Source organism: Ovis canadensis, chromosome X, assembly GCF_042477335.2.
Source record: "Ovis canadensis isolate MfBH-ARS-UI-01 breed Bighorn chromosome X, ARS-UI_OviCan_v2, whole genome shotgun sequence".
In the NCBI taxonomy this organism is placed as follows: domain Eukaryota; kingdom Metazoa; phylum Chordata; class Mammalia; order Artiodactyla; family Bovidae; genus Ovis; species Ovis canadensis.
In genome coordinates, this window is record NC_091727.1 from 45467501 (window position 1) to 45488075 (window position 20575).

Consider the following 20575-nt stretch of genomic DNA (forward strand, 5'->3'; position numbering starts at 1 on the left):
ACATTATGGACTGTATGGGACCTAATGGTATGGAGGCACAAGTTACAAACAGTATACAATAGCAGTTACCTTAAGTTTTCATTAATAAAGTCTTAGGCTGTGGGTAACTAGGTGTGATTTGTGACTATAAAAGTATAATACTGAAGATTATACTTTTTCCTCTCAGTTTTGAGGTGTATATATATATATATTAAATTCACTTCAGAATTTTAAAGTACATTTTTTATAGAGATTTATTTTTATTTTTTAACTCTTAATGGCAGTTTGCCTTATTACAGAGACTTGATTTGTGTGTGTGTGCACATATATATTGTAAGTAGCTAGATACATCAAAACAATATAGACCTTTGGGGTTGGTTGGGTTATTTCAGTAAATCTGGGCCTCAGTTTATCTAATGAAGAGGCAAGAAAAAAATGCTCTGATAAATTGGAGATAAAAATCTTCTGAGGCTTAGGGAAAAGTTAGGATGGCAAATGGTAGGCATATTGTTTGCCATTTCTGTTCTGTTGATGGTGTCCTAAGCTGGGCAGGGGTCCAGAACTTAGAAGAGGAAAGTGACATAGATGTAAGAGATTTGATGTTTCTGGTCTAGGAACTTCATAACCAAAGATAATTAATTAAAAGTCTAGGCCAGTTTATCTACAGAGCACTGTTCATTTCTCTACCAAATGATGAGAGTAAATTTGAAAGTAAATTTAAGCCAAGATTTAAGCCTACCAGGTTCCTCTTTCGATGGGATTCTCCAAGCAAGAATACTAGAGTAACTATTCCCTTCTCCAGGAGATCTTCCTGACCCAGGGGTTGAACCGGGATCTCCCACATTGCAGGCAGATATTCTGCTGTCTGAGCCACCAGGGAAGCCCATAAAATAATTGGGCAGTGACTAAATAGCATAATCTACATTGCTCAGGAAAGGAGTTGCAAAATGGGAGAAAAGGATTTAAAATGGGATGTCTAAATCCTTTCCAGCATCTGCTTCTTTAACTTTAATGCCTTTCTCCACTTTGGATTATTAAACATATATATTTGGATTGTAATATTAAATACATTATTTGGCTTGAAGTATTATGAACAGTGTTGAGCACATACATGTTCAAAATATACAAGTCTCTTCCTGTTAACCACATCTCTGTCATTTAGGGTTTTCAGTGGACAAAGGTTATAGTCACTATATAGAAGCTACCTGTAACAGTTCCTTAAGGGAAATTCCTATTTGTTTCAGACTTGTCCTCAATGGCAGGGAGTCAGTGTTTGAAATATAGTGAGAAACTACTAACTACAGTTTGATCACATAGTACCTTCTAACTGCCCTCTTATTTTCACATATGTGGTTAGTTTGTAAAGTGTTCTATATTTTTAATCTCACTCTTGTTGAGTTCATCTTAGTGGTCAGTGCTGTACATCATCAGAAGGCAGTTACAATACTTTTGCCTCTTTTTTGGTTTACAGTTGAAATTGCAACATCCAATGGCTGAGTCAGTTTCAGCTCTCTTAGTCCTGCCTCACTTTTTTTTTCCCTCTTAAAGGCAACTACATCTTTTATTTACTTTCCCATTTGCTTTTTTCTAACTTTTGTTATAGAACTGTGCAAATGATAGAAGCAGAATTCTGCTGACTAATCAAACCCTTTATTCTTGCCTCATTTCTCAATGTCCAAACTGTTTTAGAAGCTTAAGTTTTTATGTCATGTTTAATTAGCATGAGATATCATTTTATGGTACAGATTTAATACTTGATCCATATCCTTAAAATGCTTGGTCTAATTCCTCAAAATATTAATTATGTACTATATAGTACATCCATCTCCTCCTCTGGCAAACAAATTTTATGTGTTTGGAGTGAAATTTTGTTTAAATTCCAAACAGTGGTTGATACATGATTTAGCATGAAAACTTACTTATGTGGCAATTGTAAGTGAATGTTTTATCTTGGCATTGGTTTAATGATAATGTTTGAATTGTTTCTTTAGTAGTCCCAGCCAAGCATTTTCTACTGCCGTGGAGTTTATGAATTAGTGCCAATTTTATACCTAAATTTAAGATATTAAATATCATGTCTGTCTTTAAATGTACAGATACACTGTGGAGAATTATTGAAAGTTGGTAATGAGTTGAATATTCATTTATTTTACCTCTAACCTTAAATGTTAGTTGAACTTAGAATTTCACTTTAATGACTATTTCACATACTTTTTTAAAAGAGTCAATTATTTTAAACTTATTTCATTCTTTGATACCTGTCTTGAACTCTTGTTTTTACTTGGAGTTGGAGTTGGAGTTGAGAAAATTTTAAAAAGCGTCATCCATGATCCTATAGTGTAACATCTCAGTGAAATTTCAAGCCTTAGTTTTCATTAGTGCTAATGAGAACAGACTGGTTTGTAAGGTTTTTCCAGTGCTACAAAAGCTACAGAATTCTACTGCTAGAAAAACATAGCAAAATAAGAAAAAACTAATTTTATTTCAATCTTTATTGTTTATGATGAAAAATTGCTAGTTCCTTCTTCAGTAAGTAAAATTACTAACTTTTTTAAACTCTACCATAATTACAATTTTCAAATTCATCTGAAATTTTAATATGTTAAGAATATTTGATATTTTAATGTAATGGTTAGTTTTGAACATGTAATAATTGAGGTAAATTAGTTAATCTGGAATGATTTAAAAAGCTCAAAATTATATCTTGCTGATTTTCTAAGTTGGGTAGAAACTTTAAGAAATAGAAAATACCTTTCTTTTTCTTCCTTATACTAAAAGAATTGCAGTTTGGGAATAATTTTACCATCTTTTAATTTATAATTTAATTAACATACCATCTTTAAAGAAAAAGAAGCACCAAATATTAGTAAGTAATAGCTATTATAATAGAATGTCAGATAATGGGTAGGAAATATATGCTTCGTTTTTTAAAATGGTGTCATTTGCTGTAAAATGTAGTAGGTTGGAGTCTTGCTGAATTTTGTCAAGGAGTTTCACAGAAAATTCTTTCCAACATTTGAGAAAAGAAATGAAAAGATCTTTTTTGTCACAAAGATTCTCAAACCTGAAAAGATCTTTTCGTTTCTTTTCTCAAATGTTGGAAATAATTTTTTGTTGGAAAGATATTCTTGTTATGGTTACTGAGATGAGACATAAGAAGAGAGATTTTTATTAATTATCTAGACCTTTTTTGGTCAAGTTATTGTTTTAACATTTAATGGAAAGCATCTGATGATGGAAGTGGTGGAGAGGAAATTGGGGTTTGTGTTTGTTCTTTCAGTAAAGAAAAATTGGAAAATTACCAACAGTATAAGGAATATCATCAATAATTCATGTATTATAGTATCTCTTCTGACTTCCCAAGTGGTTCAGTGGTAAAGAATCTGCCTGCCAATGCAGAAAAAGCAAGAGACGTGGGTTCGATCCTTGGGTTGGGAAGATCCCCTGGAGTAGGAAATGGCAACCCACTTCAGTATTCTTGCCTGGAAAATTCCGTGGACAGAGGGTTCTGGCAGGCTGTATAGTCCATGGGGTTGTAAAGAGTTGGATGTGACAGAGCACACAGTATCTTTTCTATTATTTTTCTTCAATGGGAGATAGCTTGATTCCTATATTTACTGAAGTATTTACTAAAATGAGTAATTTTCTCAGTTTTTTTCCTGGTGGATCCAAATCTTATGGATTTGTTCAACTACCCAGTAATTTAGTTAAGACTTAATTCAGATTTTTTTTTCTGTGTTCTACATAAATGTACAGCTGATTTATTCTCCCTTTTTTTTTGTTTTGTTTTAAAGGAACCTAGGTAAAAATGGCTTATCTAACAGTAGCATTTTATTGGATAAATGTCCGCCACCAAGACCACCATCTTCACCATACCCTCCCTTGCCAAAGGAAAAGTTGAATCCACCTACACCTAGTATTTATGTGAGTCTGAATTGACTGACTAGAAATAAATCAAACCAGTGTTTGCACCTACCTGTCTTTCGTAAGATCTTGCTTTAAATCAATATGGATGCCCTTTAGGAAACATTAAAATTATTGGTGGCAGCTTGAATGTTTTGGGGGAAAATGATGTATTCAAAAAGATTTTGTAATAGCATTTAAAACATGCCTTCTCAGATATTAACTGTAATTATATTACAGTAGCGTGAAATACTTTTTTACTACCCCCAATTTTTAACAGATTTAGGCAAAAACCACTTAAAAAGTAATTTTTTTGAAGTTGTGTTTTAAATCTGCATTTTACTAGTTGTAAGGACTTTAACATTCATTCTGTTTTATCCGTCTACCAAAAAAATGATATTTACCTTCCCCAAAAACAGCTGTTCGAGAATATAAAATGTGATGATAGATAATGTCATTAAAAGACTTAATAGATTATTTAGAACTGAGGATTAGTTTTACTTAATAGACATTTAGACATCTCATATAGGAAGTTGATAAGAGTTCAGTCAAAGCAACTCTTATTTATCTTTCTCCAAAATAGGTCCTCCTACCCCATTTCTTTCCATCTTCCCATTTCCCCACTTCTACCCCAAATGAAAAAATTTTATTGGTTTTAAACACTGATTTTTTTCTCTCTTTTATAATAAACATCACATAACATAAGATTTATCATCTTAACCATTTTTAAGTGTATAGTTCAGTGGTGTTAAGTATATTCTTATTGTTTAAACCAGTTCTCCAGAACATTTTCATCTGGCAGATCTGAAGTTTAATACCTATTTAAAAAACAGCTCCCTCTTCCCTGGTCTCCCCAGCCCCTGGTAGCCATCACTCTGTTTTCTATTTGTATGAATTTGGCTATGTTAGATACCTCATGTAAGTTAAATTATGCACAGTTTTTCTTTTTGTGACTGACTTATTTTCATTTAAAGTGTCTTCAAGATTCATCCACGATGTACCATGTGATAGGACTTTGTTCCCTTTTAAGGCTGAATAATATTTAGACCATTTTGATTTTTAAGTTTAAATTTTACCTCTCACGTGTTTTGTTCAAGATATAATGGACAAGAGAAATGTATGTGGTTACTATCTAATTCCAATTAGAATCAAAAGACATAGTGATAAAACACTATAAAATATAAAAAATAGAAGTAATGGCACATAGAATGCATTATTTATTTAAATTGTAAAAAATAATGAATGTGAATTTGGCATAATATTTTCTAAAAGGTCTACTTTATAGAGATCTAACAGTATATTTTAATTTTGCAGTTGGAAAATAAACGTGATGCTTTCTTTCCTCCATTACATCAATTTTGTACAAATCCAAACAACCCTGTTACAGTAATACGTGGCCTTGCTGGAGCTCTTAAGTTGGGTAAGCTTTAAATAAGAAAAAGGAAAAGTATATGTATTTCCTTTACTATCTATTAACTTCTAAAGCACTAGCAGAAACTTTTTTCTGTTCTTTTGTTGTAATTTTTTACATTTTCATTTTAATATTTTCCTGTCTGAGAGAGAAGGAGGGAGAGAGGGAGTATTACTTTTTTAATTCTGCTTTTATTTTCATGCTGTTATATAATTATGATTTAGGTTGACTAATAGAAAATTTTAATATAAGATTCAGGTAAAACTTGACATTACTGTTAAGTACTGTAGCCTCTTAAATAGTTCTTCTCACTTTCAGAGATTGAATAAATGAGTGGATCTTCATTCCATGGCCCCTTAATTTTTCTCCCTCTGTTGATGGCATGACAGTTAGGTCCAGGGCTTCAGAGTGTGCAGAGGCCCTAGTGTTTTAGGGGAATTAGATAAGAGTACCATGAAAAATAAAAGCACTTTTAGAAATATGATTCCAAATATATTTTTATTTATTAACTACATTTATTTATTTATGAAGACCTGGGACTTTTCTCTACCAAAACTTTGGTAGAAGCTAACAATGAACATATGGTGGAAGTGAGGACACAGTTGTTGCAGCCAGCAGATGAGAACTGGGATCCCACTGGAACAAAGAAAATCTGGCATTGTGAAAGTAATAGATCTCATACTACAATTGCTAAATATGCACAGTACCAGGCCTCCTCTTTCCAGGAATCATTGAGAGTAAGTATTTACTTACTGAAAATTATTTTATTTTTGAGATTATTTTATTTTATACTATTTTGCTTTGAAAGGGAGCTTTTGTAAGCATCTCATTATTTTATTGTTACATAAAATAGTTTTTTATTATTCTTATTTTTATAACACACTTTATAAATGCTGTCCAGTTCACTCTTACTACTAAGTCTAAGCAAACCTATGGGTTGATAAATACTGTAACTGTCTAGTGAGGTGTCTCTGTTATTTCTGGGATATTTCTGTTTAAAGAGGTGTTTCTTAACCTTGGCATTATTCACATTTTGGGTTGGATAGTTCTTTGTTGTGGGGAGTTGCCCTGTGTATTGTAGAATATTTAGTAGCTTCCCTGGCCTCTCCCTGCTAGATGTCCATAGCACACCCCCTATTCCCTATTCCAGTTTTGACAATCAAAAATGTCTCCAGACATGCCAAATGTCCCCTGTGAGGCAGAATTATCCCTAATTGGGGACTGCTGATAGTAGAGGGTAAACTAAGCCTCAAGTTTGCTGTATGCTTGCAAAGTTCCTTGTCATATGCCTTCCCATTAAACTATCAGATTAGTATTATCTGATATATAACTCTCCCAGGAAGCATTACCCATCTCAGTCTGAAAGAGAATACTCCAAGAGAGGCATAAATTATTTCAAAATATACAGAAAATTAAGGAACAAAACTTTGAAAAATAATCAGGATTATTATTAAGATTCATAGGCCTTTCAGCAATGAAGCATTACTAAAATCCTTTAGCACTGAAATGAGAACTTCGTGAATTCTCCTACAAAGTGAACATAAAACATCCGTAAAAGTGACTTTATTAAATGTATTACTCAAACACTTATCTGTACTCAGTTCTGTACATATCCCACAGCTAAAATTTAATATGTGCCTGCAAGTCTTTTATTTGCAATTTATTAGATTTGCTTATCTCTGTTTAAAATTCTGCCCTGAGTTCACATTTTCAGTCTAGGCAACATTTGTACCTGCTAATCATATGATTGTGTTCCTTTGTCACTACCACTCCCTATATCATATAGAGAAAGTCATCTAATAAAAACTATCCTGCAACTTATATGAGTTGCAGTAAATTTGTTGTTCATATAAATCTCTCTAGTTCAAACTTCTGAGATACTTCAACTTCATGGTAGTATTATGGTCAGAAAAGAAATAGATAATAAGCAGGATTCAGAGATCAAGGAAATTTTTGGAAGATGATGATGAGAGGCAGAGTATTTAAATAGAAATTGATCCATAATCAAAGAAACAGTGGTTTTTGTATGTGCTTTGGAGATGTGAAAAATTTAATAAATGTTCATAAAGCATACACATTTAAAGGGAGGGAGGCAGAAATGTCACTGAGTCAGAAATTGTAGAACAGAGGTAAAAAGATACCATGTCAGTGACAGGGAAATCATAAATAATAGTAATATTTGCATCGAAAAGCTCTTGTATTTGTCCAACATTTAATCTACTTGCTAATGTAAGAAGCACAAGCTGGAATCAAGATTGCCGGGAGAAATACCAATAACCTCAGACATGCAGATGACACCACCCTTATGGCAGAAAGTAAAGAGGAACTAAAAAGCCTCTTGATGAAAGTGAAAGAAGAGAGTGAAAAAGTTGGCTTAAAGTTCAACATTCAGAAAATGAAGATCTTGGCATCTGGTCCTATCACTTCATGGGAAATAGATGGGGAAACAGTGGAAACACTGTCAGACTTTATTTTGGGGGGCTCCAAAATCACTGCAGATGGTGATTGCAGCCATGAAATTAAAAGATGCTTACTCCTTGGAAGAAAGGCTATGACCAACCTAGATAGCATATTGAAAAGCAGAGACATTACTTTGCCAACAAAGGTCCGTCTAGTCAAGGCTATGGTTTTTCCTATGGTCATGTATGGATGTGAGAGTTGGACTGTGAAGAAGGCTGAGCGCCGAAGAATTGATGCTTTTGAACTGTGGTGTTGGAGAAGACTCTTGAGAGTCCCTTGGACTGCAAGGAGATCCAACCAGTCCATTCTGAAGGAGATCAGCCCTGGGTGTTCTTTGGAAGGAATGATGCTAAAGCTGAAGCTCCAGTACTTTGGCCACCTCATGTGAAGAGTTGACTCATTGGAAAAGACTCTGATGCTGGGAGGGATTGGGGACGGGAGGAGAAGGGGACGACAGAGGATGAGCTGGCTGGCTGCATCACTGACTCGATGGACTTGAGTCTGAGTGAACTCCGGGAGTTGGTGATGGACAGGGAGGCCTGGCGTGCTGCGATTCATGGGGTCGCAAAGAGTCGGACATGACTGAGCGACTGAACTGAACTGAATGTTGTAAATGTTTATAATTCACATATAATTCATTTTGAGGGAAAAAAGATTTATCCCAGAAATAACACTCACATTTGTCCATAATAAAGAATAGAGAAAATCTTAACCTCTGCCTTTCCATATGCATTGCATACATATATAATTACACATACACACACACCTCTGTTAGTTGAGGAAATTTATAATCAAGGTTGCCATTTCTGGGTCTCTCAACCTAAGTTTCCTCTCTTGAAAGTGGGGAGGAATGGAGCAGGAACAAGAATCTCTAGTTTTTCTCCTTATAGGAGAATATTAGTAAGGGAGACTATGTGGCTGGTGGAGGGGGTTAGATACCATGCCCAGTGAGTTTTGACTTTGCCTGGCTATTCTATTTAATGTGGTCTTTGAAGAATTTTTCATGTGAGAGAGGTCTGTAGAAACTTAGCTTCAATATTCCACCATTGATCTGTGTGTAAACTTTTCAGTTGTATGGTAAAAAGGTTGCACAATAAATACTAAGCTGCAATTCTTTTTGCTTAATCTACAGGAAGAGAATGAGAAAAGAAGTCACCATAAAGACCACTCAGATAATGAATCTACATCTTCAGATAAGTAAGTAATTTGTAATGTCCACTTAGTGTTTCTGTTTAAAAGCATGTTTCTAATATTCTCTCTCTCTTTAAGTTCTGGGAGGAGAAGGAAAGGACCCTTTAAAACCATAAAGTTTGGGACCAACATTGACCTGTCTGATGACAAAAAGTAAGTCTATCTAGTAGTGTTTCTGTTAACTGATGCAAAGAGGTGTCCTATTAGCATGACTGAGAATTGTCTCATTTCCTCTTCTGTTTTGTTCCTTGTCATTTTTCTAAATTAATATGCAGGTTTTAGCCAAATCATTTATGCTAGGTTTTACAATTATTTTCTTTGACTTAAAACTCTTGTATATATTTTCAAGACCCTTCTATATGTTATTGCACAATCATAAAATTATATACAATATATTTGTAAAATAAAATTATACAACAATTATAAAAGTAAGGAAGTCAGTTTTTTTCTTTAATTTTAATGCTTTTTGTTAGGATGTTTTCTTTGCAAAGTTTAAAAATTTAAGTCTTCCAGAGTTTTCCTATGCAGGAGTAAAATATTTATAGATTTGATTGTTTTTTTGCTTGGGACATAAGGTTCTTAAGGTTTTTTACTACACATATTTATAGCAGGGTTTCACTCGATTTGTTCTTTTATTGCAGGTGGAAATTGCAGCTACATGAGCTGACTAAACTTCCTGCTTTTGTGCGTGTTGTATCAGCAGGAAATCTTCTAAGCCACGTTGGTCATACCATACTGGGTATGAACACAGTTCAACTATACATGAAAGTTCCAGGAAGCAGAACACCAGGTAACTTTTATGAACTAACAGTTGACACACAGATTGATCAAAATGTGAACCGTGCAAAAGAGAACTGGATTCTTTTCATTTATAATGAATGAAACTGGTAGAATTGTTTATATTATAAGATATGACTCTTGAACTGAGCTCAGATTATTAATATTTTTTCCCACTTGGTAGTATCTTTTTTAAAATGTAATATCCCTGAAATAACAACAGTGTAATCTGAAAACTTGATCATTAGAGTATTCCTGGGAAAAGAAGTCCCTGTGACTTAAAGACTATTATTCATCCCATCTACTGCAGAGTGGCAGGGTTACCCTAAACTTTTACCACAATCATGATAAGAAATATGTTTTATATTATGGCAGTGCAAAAACAGTTTTTTAGAATAATACATTTTCTAATCCATTCCCTTCTATTTCGTATAACAAAAAAAGTATACGTTGCAATCTCCTTGTTGGATTGCAGTGTACAGTTTACAACAGCACTTGATGTGGAGACATTACTAGCCTCATCCTGGTGTCTAGTCCAGATTTCACCACCCACTAGGCTTATCACTTTGACAAGTCACTTTTCTTCTCTGGGTCTTTTTTTTTTACATTTGTAAAATGAAGTTACATTAGTTTTAGATTTAGAATTCTGTCCAGCACTAATATATCATGTTTTCTGTGCTCCCTTTGATTGATATGAAATTTCAGAGGGTGATGTTCAAAATATTTAACAATTAGGATGGGTGCTGGTGATCAAGAGTTTAGTTATATTAATGCCTACAGGCTGCATATCATCCTCAGGTGTTTCTGTTTGCTCCTTGAAGTAGCCATGATTTGAAGACCAGATTGCTTCATTCTTTATTACCTGTTCATTGAATTGTAACTAAAAAAATTGTTTCACGATAGGCCTATGCTTGCTTCTGGGTAAAGTAGGTCAGTAGTTCCCAGTTCTGGCTGCTCATTTGAATTTTCTAATAAGCTTTTAAAATATGTGTAGTTGACTAATATCTGGAGATTGAGAGCCGGGCATCCATAGTTAAAAAAAAAAAAAAGAAGTTCTTCAGAGAATTATAGTATACAGCCAGGATTAATACCATTAGGCTGTAGTTTGTATCCTCAGGCCATTGGAAGCCCAATTCTGTGATATCTTATAAATAGTTGAATAAAGTAGAAACAGTTCTGGAATAAATGGTAGAAGATCTATGTACTCTTCACTCTGTCATTTAGACACCAGTGTAAATGCTAAGCAAGTTATTTGAATTCTCTGTAGTTCATTTTTCTTATGTATGTAAAATTGGATTGATTCTATTAAAATTCATTTCAACTGAAATTTTCTCTCATCAATTTGAATTATTTTATGCAAATAGTATTATTCTTAAAGAATGCAGTTTTTCATTACAAATCAAGGGGGAAGAAAACTTGATAGATCACTTCTTTGTCAATTCTATCTAGAATGTTGGGGGTTCTTTGGTTGGTTTGTATACAAGGTATAGTTTTTCAAAATGTCCTGTGGAACCTTAAAGAATTTTCTAAAGAATTCCCTTAAGGTAGTGCTACCCAAAAGAAATATAATGCAAGTCATATACATGACTTAAATAGACTTAAATGTGACTTAAAATTTTATAGTAACATTAATGAAAAATGAAATTAATTTTATCCTAGTTATTTCCAAATAATCTTTTTAACATGTAATCAATACAAAATTATTGAAACGGCCCCTTGAAATACAGTATATACTTTGCAGTTATTGCACGTCTCAGTTCACATTACCGTATCTTGTGGTTATTGTATTAGACAATTTAGTATTAGAAGAAATGTTAATTAGTTTGGTTCAGTGTTTTTAAATTGCTTTGAATACTTTTTCGTGGGACAAGCACTTTGTTTTTGGATTTACCTAGATAAATATGTTACCTGCTTTAATGGACTTTATGATTAGCCTATGTTCTAAACTAGAGATGCTCTCAGGTTCTACCCTAAAAGGTTTTTAGTTAGATGATGGGATCCCAACGTCTCTAATTTTAATTACAGCTTAATTTTACTTAGAGTCCATACCATGAACACTTCAGCCATCTACCTGTGATAAGAGACAGTAGTATTACAAGTACTATCTTCACATTATGCTGTGATACATAGAAGACTAGGGTGTTGTGTGCACAGTGTGTGGCAAGAGCAGCTACATTTTTATTAATTGAGGTGAAACTCATATAACAAAATTAAGCCGTTTGACGAATGCAGTTCAGTGACATTTAATACAGTTATTATGGTGTGTAGTTCCAAGACATTTTCATTAGCCTGTAAGGAAACCCCATACCCGTTAAGTAGTCATCCCATTTCCCCCTTCCTCTTAGCCCCTGACAACATCTAGTCTCTTCTTTCTAGCCGTATAGTGTTACTTGTTCTGGATGTTTCATGTGAATGGAATCATACAGTATATTGCCTTTTGTGTCTGGCTTCTTTCACTTAGCATGTTTTTGAAGTTCATCCATACTGTATCAGGTTCAATTTTTATGGCCAAATAATATTCCACCATATGGATATAGAACAATTTATTTCAGTCATCAGTTGAGGGGCATTTGGGATGTTTACTTTTTAGCTGTTTTGGATACAGTGTTTCATGTATTCATGTACAAGAATTTGTTTGAATACTTATTTATACTTCTTTTGATTATATACCTAGAATTAGAATTGCTGGGTCATATGACAATTCTATTTTTAACTTTCTGAAGATTTTGAAACTGCTTTCCACAACAGCTACACCATTTTACATTCCTGACAGCAGTGTACAAAGGTTCCAATTTTTCTTCCACATCCTTGTGTACATTGCTTATTTTCCATTTTTTTCTTATAGCTGACCCAGCAGATTTGACTTTTAGTGTGTGTGTATATGGTTTTAATTTTCATGTGCTTGTTGGCCATTTGTATATCTACTCTGGGGAAAATGTCTGTCTCTAGTTCCTTCTTAATTTTTTAATTGAGTTGTTTGCCCCTTTGTTGTTGAGTTGTAAGAGTTCTTTATATAGTCTGGATATTAATTCTTTATCAGATACATGATTTGCAGTATTTCCTCACATTTTGTAGGTTATTATTTCATTCTCTTGATAGTGTCCATTTATGTACAAAAGTTTTTAAATTTTAATGGTTTAATATTTTTCTTTCATCACATGCTTTTGGTGTCATATTTAAGAAACCATTGCAAAATCCAAAATTGTAAAGAATTTGTGTCTGTGTTTTCTTCTTAGATTTTTATAGTTCTTAGATTTAGGTCTTTGATCCATTTTGAGTTAGTTTTTTGTGTATAGTATGAGCCAGGGGTCCAACAGTATTCTTTTACATATAGCTAACCTGTTTTCCCAGCACCATTTGTTGGAAAAACTATTTTTTTCCTCTATCAAATGACCCTGACACCCTTGTTGAAAATCAATTGACCATAGATGTATGGGTTTAATTCTGGAATCTTGATACTGTTCCATTGATTTTTATCTCCATTTTTATTCCAATACCACATGGGTTTGATTCCCTTTGAGGTAATTTTTAAAATTGGGAAGTGTGAGTCCTCAACTTAGTCCTTTATCTCTTCATAGAGCTTTGAGTTACTGTCTTATATTCTTTCATTTCAGTCTGAAAAACTGTAGCATTTCTTATAGAGCAGACTAACTAAATTTTCCTTTAGTTGTGAAGAATAGTTTTGCCAGATTTTTAGTTCAGTTTTTTGCTTAAGTTTTTCTTTCTCTTCAGCAACATAAATATGTTAAGCTATAGCTTTCTGGACCCCATGGTTTCCGTTAGGAAAAGAGCTATTTTGTTGACAATCCTGTTTATGTCACAGTCACTTCTCTTCTCCTGCTTTCTAGATTTTCTTTGCCTTTGTACAGTATTATTATCTTAGAATGAATATTTTTGAATTTGTCTTTCTTAGAATTCCCTGAGCTTCTTAGATATGGAGATTCATGTCTTTTGTCACATTTGGAAAGTTTTTTACTATCATTTCTTCAAATATTCTTACTGCCCCTTTCTCTTCTTCTTCTGGGACGCCTACAATGCACGTGCATGCTCGTGTCCCACGGGTCCCCTAGGGTCTGTGGGTTTTTTTGTTCATTGTTTTCTTTCTTCTCCTCAGAATATATAGTTTCATTTGACCTGTCTATAAATTTACTGATTCTTTATCCTGGTCACATCTACTGAACTGAATTCATTTCAGTTACTGTTTTTTTCAGCTTCAAAGTTTTATCTTATTCCTTATTATTATTTGCATTTCTTCATTGATAATCACAGAAAACTAACCAAACTGATCACATGGACCACAGCCTTGTCTAACTCAATGAAACTATTAGCTATACCACGTAGGGCCACCCAAGACGGACGGGTCATGGTGGAGAGTTCTGAAAAAACGTGGTTCACTGGAGAAGGGAATGGCAAACCACTTTTGTATTTTTGCATTGAGAACCCCATGAACAGTATGAAAAGGCAAAAAGATAGGACACTGAAAGATGAACTCCCCAGGTCGGTAGGTGCCGAAAATGCTACTGGAGATCAGTAGAGAAATAACTCCAGAAAGAGTGAAGAGATGGAGCCAAAGCAAAAACAACACCCAGTTGTGGTTGTGACAGGTGATGGAAGTAAAGTCTGATGCTGTACAGCACAATATTGCATAGTAACCTGGAATATTAGGTCCATGAATCAAGGCAAATTGGAAGTGGTCAAACAGGAGATGGCAAGAGTGACATCGACATTTTAGGAATCAGTGAACTAAAATGGACTGGACTGGGTGAATTTAACTTAGATGCCCATTATATCTGCTACTGTGAGCAGGAATCCCTTAGAAGAAATGGAGTAGCCATTAGGAGAAGGGGACGACAGAGAATGAGATGGTTGCATGGCATCACCGACTCAATGAACATGAGTTTGAGTAAGCTCCGGGCACTGGTGATGGACAGGGAAACCTGGCGTGCTGCAGTCCATCGGGTCGCAAAGAGTTGGACAGGACTGAGCGACTGAAGTGAACTGATTGATAATCTGTTTGTTGAGGCATCATTCTTGTTTCCTTTTGTTCTTGCGCATGGTTTTCTTTAACTCTAAGTATATTTTAAGATAGTTGGTATAAAGTATTTGTCTCTGAAGTCCAGTGTCTGTGCCTTTTCAGGAATACCTTTTGTTAATTTCTTTTTTTTTTTTTCCTTTCTAAAACTAGACCATACTTTGTTTCCTTACATACCTCATGAGTTTTTGTTGAAAACTGATTTCTTGAGTATTTGTAGAATGTGGTCTCTGAAGCCTCTGTCCCTTTAGCATAGTGCTCAGCTAGTGTTTTGACATTTTGAATATTATGTTGTGGCAGTTAGCAGAAATCAAATTCTCCTCTCTTTTCTAAGGTTTGTTACTGTTGCTTGTTATGGGCTATAATTGTTTATTCATTTAGTGACTTTCCACATTTTTTTTTCCAGTTATTCATATATCTGTTCTTTTTCAGGTTCTTTTCCCATTACAGAGTATTGAGTAGAGTTCCCTGTGCTATACAATAGGTACCGATTAGTTACCTATTTTTATATGTAGTGAGAGTGAAGTCACTCAGTTGTGTCTGACTCGGTTGTGGACTGTAACCCACCAGGCTCCTCTGTCCAAGGGATTCTCCAGGCAAGAATACTGGAGTGGGTTGCAATATTCTTCTCCAGGGGATCTTCCTGACCCAGGGATCGAACTCGGGTCTCCCACATTGCAGGCAGACTCCTTACCCTCTGAGCCACATGGAATCGCTTTTATATGTAGTAGTCACACTGTTTTTACAAAGACTGTATTCCTTGTCATATATGGGCACTGAACTGTCCTTTCCATTAATTATCTCAGCAGCGATATGACAGATTTCTTTAAATGCCTCTTGCCCTAGGCATGCATGTGGCTTCTAAATTCTGCAGTATCCAGAGGAACTTTTCAAAGCCTTTATTCCTATGAAATCTCACTCCCCACCTTTTCCATCCAAACGTTTGGGATGTCTGTTGTTTGCTCCAGGTGGTTCTTTTGTTTGTTTTGTTTTTTGCCCTTGGTGGCATCAGCTTGTTCTTAGTCTTGCAATGTTCTTTGAGGGCCTCCTGCATTGAAATACTTGTTCTGATAGAGCTCTGAGATAGGTGAAAGAATGAGAAATCCCTTTTCTGTCAGCCTTTTAGGGAAACTGTAGGGTAGACAAAACAGAAGAACAGAATTCTTTGGGAACAAGATCTACTGTGCTCCCTCCAGAACCAGGGACCCTCACACCAGGAATTCACAGTACTATTTTTTAAGTTCACTGTCACAGCAGTGGTAGAAATGGAGATGTGGTGAGTGACATACAGATATCCTGCTGTGTTTAAGTCACCTTTCTTTTGCTCAGTTGTTTGTTTCTGTAAACCTTTGACTATATTGTCCAAATTTCTGATGAGGTTACTTCTGACAGTTTTCACCAGGTGTTTTTGTTATTTTTATTGTTTGGTATTTTTGGCGAGTTCCCCAAGTTCCCTCCTTTACCATTTTTGTTGACACCATTCCTGCCACTGCATACAGTTTGAAAATCAGACTTCTTGCCTCTCTACTGATGTCCTAATGCCACTTGTGAGAAATGGGAATTAGTTCACAAGGAAGAAGTGGTAATAATATCAATAATAGCTAATATTTATTACTTACCATGCATTAGGCAGTATTCAAAGCAGTCTTTATTTCATTGTTCCTTAGAACAACCCGTTGACTTATTGGAATCATTATCACCAAATCTTATAGGAAACTGAATCAGAAAGGTTTCGAAACTTGCCCAGTGTCACATAATAACTAAGCCAAGGAACCTGGCTTCACAACCTAAGCTTTTAACCATGATTTAGGTTGTCTTCCACAGAGCTGCTACTGGAAAAGTTAGGAGTTGACTAAACTCAGCTCTAAGACTTGACATATACTGATAAACAACTGAATAACACAGGAGCATTTTCTGTTGAACATTTCTAAGACACAGTTTTCTATAGAATTTATTGTATGCTGATTTATTTTTTCTTTTAACATTTCAGGTCATCAAGAAAATAACAATTTCTGTTCAGTTAACATTAATATTGGTCCAGGTGACTGTGAATGGTTTGTTGTTCCAGAAGGTTACTGGGGTGTTCTGAATGACTTCTGTGAAAAGTAGGTTTCCAAACTGAATTTTATTAATTGTTTGAAAACAATTATTGTAAAGGGCAACTTACTAAGCTGGATATCCTAATGCATGTAAGCAGTTTTCACTTACCATTCAGCAGGAAATTGATTTATAAAATGATTTGATTATAAACCTATTATTTTGTGTTATTGGGAGTATTTTAAGAAAGATACCTTAAAACCACTTCATGCAATAGTGATAGTCTTGAATTTAATGGGTAGAAAGTTGAGTTGTTTAGTGGGTTAATTAAGCAGTTGATGTATAATAAATACTTGTTTATGTGAAAGAAACATTGTTCTTAGATAAATGGCTTTAGAAATGGAAGGAATTCTATAATTGAGCACCCTTAGAGGTTGTTAATAACTTAAACTTGAATGTATTACTCTTTGCTGTATCATGATGATACAAATTCTTTTTAAAACTACATTGGCAACTTTTCTTACAAAGCAGTTTTATAAGATTTAAACAATAGCTTCAGATATTGTCACCTAGAATTGAAAGAATTCACATAGTGGAAGTGTTCCTTTCCTTAAGTTCCTAGAAACTCTTCATTTAATTATCTTCTGTTAAAGGGTACTTGGGAATTGTTTATTTGTCTTATTTTGTTTAAAAAATTACTCCATTACTTAAGATCCTGATTTTTTTTCCATTTGTAATAAAATTAGAAATTCTTATAGCTAAAAATATAAATTATACATACATCTGGTGTTATTTCCTCTCCAGCCCAGTAGGATAAAGAAGGAAAACCACCTAAAACATTTATATATGCGAGACTTTGAAAATTAATTATACACCTATTATACATACTGACTTATAGTTTGCAAATTTGGGGTTAAAAGATCCTTGCTGTAAATATCTTGATTTAGTATGAAATGTAAATATAGTTTACATTTTTACTATATATAGTATATATATATATATATAAATATATATACTATATAAATATAGTTGCAAAAACAACCATAATACAACAGAATTTCTTTATATACAAGCAGAAGGTAATCACCTTTTATTTTCTTTGCTACATAGGTTTCCTTTAATTGTAAGAAAGTTCAAGATGTGGAATTTTAAAGAGTCAAATGCTCTTGTGAAATAACCTGATCCATTTTAATCTTTACTGGACCAGCAGTCTGGTGGTAGCAGAGAAAGAACTGTATAATACAGAAAATCTCTATAGTGTTTCAGAAATATTTATATTTCTTAAACTTTGAGATACTATTTAGTATATTGTTGTAGGTACAGTACAGTGATTCTTTTTCATTATTTCTGAGTAGGAATGACTATTTTTAGGATTTAGTGTTCTTTTCTATCTGAATGGAGAGGTAACCTGGGATTACGTAATTGGAATAGGCAGATGATGTCTAAAAAGCTTGAATGTGGGGATAATAAAAAAGTCTGAAGAGTTAGGTAAATTTAACTAAGTTTCAGAAATACCACTTGCTACCTCTACATTTCAGTGTAATTTTGTTTCGTAGAAGGATTGTTACTTGTGATATTAACTGATTCTACCATATCTGTATAGTTTGTTTTATGACTTAATATTTGTCATGAAATAACCAGTCACTTGACTATATGGTAGAGAAGATACTTGATTTTTTGTCATCGTTATTAGTTTGGGTTGTTTTTTTTACCCTAGCTGTTGATTATTAGATGGTGTTGATTGCTTGCTTGCTTTTGGATAGAAAGTTTTCTTCAGTTTTAAAACAACAACACATGGGATAAGTAGGGCTAGGATTTGTTTATAAACATATTCCGCTTTACAGACAAGTTTTTCTAAACTGTAGTTGTAAAAATATTTCATATTATGATGAAATAGAATTAAAAGCCAAATTTTAAAGGAAAAGCTTAGTAACATGTTTCTAAAGTGTAGTGGTGGTGCTGGTGATTGTTATCAATATTTGTGCCTGTGTATGAGTGTTCATTTTTTAACTGCATCATTTTAGTCAGTCAGTCATCAAAACTACAGAGACTGATATGCTATCCTCCTTTCCTGCTTAGGATTCAAAATAGCAATAGAGAACATTTCTGCTTTCTGTTCTACTTTTCCTCAGAAAATGAACTTGTATGTGCCATAGAGTTCCTGTTTATGGATTTAAATAGCTTGATGCCAACCCCACCTTCCATTTGCCTTTTAGAGATTTCTAGGTACACCAAGGAAAAGGGTTTAATCAAAATAGACTTTAGTGAAATGAAATTAAAGGTTAATGTATGTAAGTGTTACTTAAAATAGCTTTTGATTTCATTTGGATCTTTGAAAAATCAACTGAAGGTAGTAATACTGATATTTAGATAAGTAATCTACTATTTAACTGTAACTAATTTCACTCACTTTATATACTGCAGTTTCTCATTGCATAAGCTGTACATTTCAGTGCAAAGAATAACTGTATTTTTTAAAACTTCTGACATTGCCTTTCAGTCATGTAAGGAGCTTATTAAAATACTTGATCCATTTGTAATATTTTTTCTTATTTCAGAAATAATTTGAATTTCCTAATGGGTTCTTGGTGGCCCAACCTTGAAGATCTTTATGAAGCAAATGTTCCAGTGTATAGGTTTATTCAGCGACCTGGAGATTTGGTCTGGATAAATGCAGGCACTGTGCATTGGGTTCAGGCTATTGGCTGGTGCAACAACATTGCTTGGAATGTTGGTCCACTTACAGGTATTTTAAAGACTATGGCTTTAAGAAAAACACTTTAGTTTATAAAGGATTGTATCTGATGAGTATATTTGTTTTTCCTTGGAATGTAGCTCACTAGAAATCAGAGGAAGAATGTCTCCTTGAGTAAAAATTTAACTTGTAGTATAAGATAGTAAGTTACCAAATAGAAATCCAAGACTGGAGATCTCACCAAATGATAAATTTATATATAAGAAAGAGATACTTTAAATAATTTTTTAGAGTGCTTGATTTTGTTTTATAAAGGAAACCCTTTATGGGAGAAAGCAAAGTACAGTGGTTATACATTCTTTGAAATCTTTCATTATCTGATATGTCATATATATTTAGCCCTATTATGTTAAAATCTATTTGAATTATGCCTGCCTTTAGGCAGTATTAAGATTATGGCCTCCCAAGCCAGAAAACCTGGATTAGGACCAGAACCTGGCTTTTGCAACTTTGGGCAAGTTACAGAACCTCTCTGGGCCTCAATTTCTTCATCTGTATAATGGAAATGATAAAATTAATAAGATAACAGCACAGATTAAATGGTATAATATCGTGAAATACTTCAGCACAGTGTGTGGCACAAAGTTATAGTAAGCACTCTTTACATGATCACAACTATTATCACAATTATTTTTTTTAACCTTAAAAATAATTTTGTAATATTTTGCAATTTTTAGAATTGGTATTGATGGTATCACCTAAGAAAGTGATAGTGGTTATCTTCATATCTTGTACTTTGGGTTGCTTTATAACTGTTTTTTTTTTCCTAGCCTGCCAGTATAAATTGGCAGTGGAACGGTACGAATGGAACAAATTGCAAAGTGTGAAGTCAATAGTACCCATGGTTCATCTTTCCTGGAATATGGCACGAAATATCAAGGTCTCAGATCCAAAGCTTTTTGAAATGATTAAGTAAGTGCTTTCTAAAACTGCTGTAGTCCCTCTCTTTTTGGGGAGTGTTAACTATTCAGTACTTCGTCCCGCCCCATAGAATTATGTTGACATCAAAACAAAATGGTCCAGATGTTTA

The 20575-nt window shown here is 33.9% G+C and overlaps 1 protein-coding gene across 18 annotated transcripts in view; it reads left to right on the forward strand.

Annotated features, from left to right (window-relative positions):
* The window catches only part of KDM6A (lysine demethylase 6A), a 181199-nt gene that overhangs the window by 143147 nt on the left and 17477 nt on the right, over positions 1-20575 (forward strand). For all 18 annotated transcript variants that reach the window (XM_070289926.1, XM_070289933.1, XM_070289935.1 and 15 more), the window contains 9 exons: positions 3774-3903; positions 5197-5302; positions 5825-6030; positions 8886-8950; positions 9023-9097; positions 9586-9734; positions 16744-16858; positions 19349-19536; positions 20316-20457. In XM_070289926.1, the coding sequence (XP_070146027.1) occupies positions 3774-3903; positions 5197-5302; positions 5825-6030; positions 8886-8950; positions 9023-9097; positions 9586-9734; positions 16744-16858; positions 19349-19536; positions 20316-20457 (1176 nt within the window). The remainder of the gene's footprint in view (positions 1-3773; positions 3904-5196; positions 5303-5824; positions 6031-8885; positions 8951-9022; positions 9098-9585; positions 9735-16743; positions 16859-19348; positions 19537-20315; positions 20458-20575) is intronic.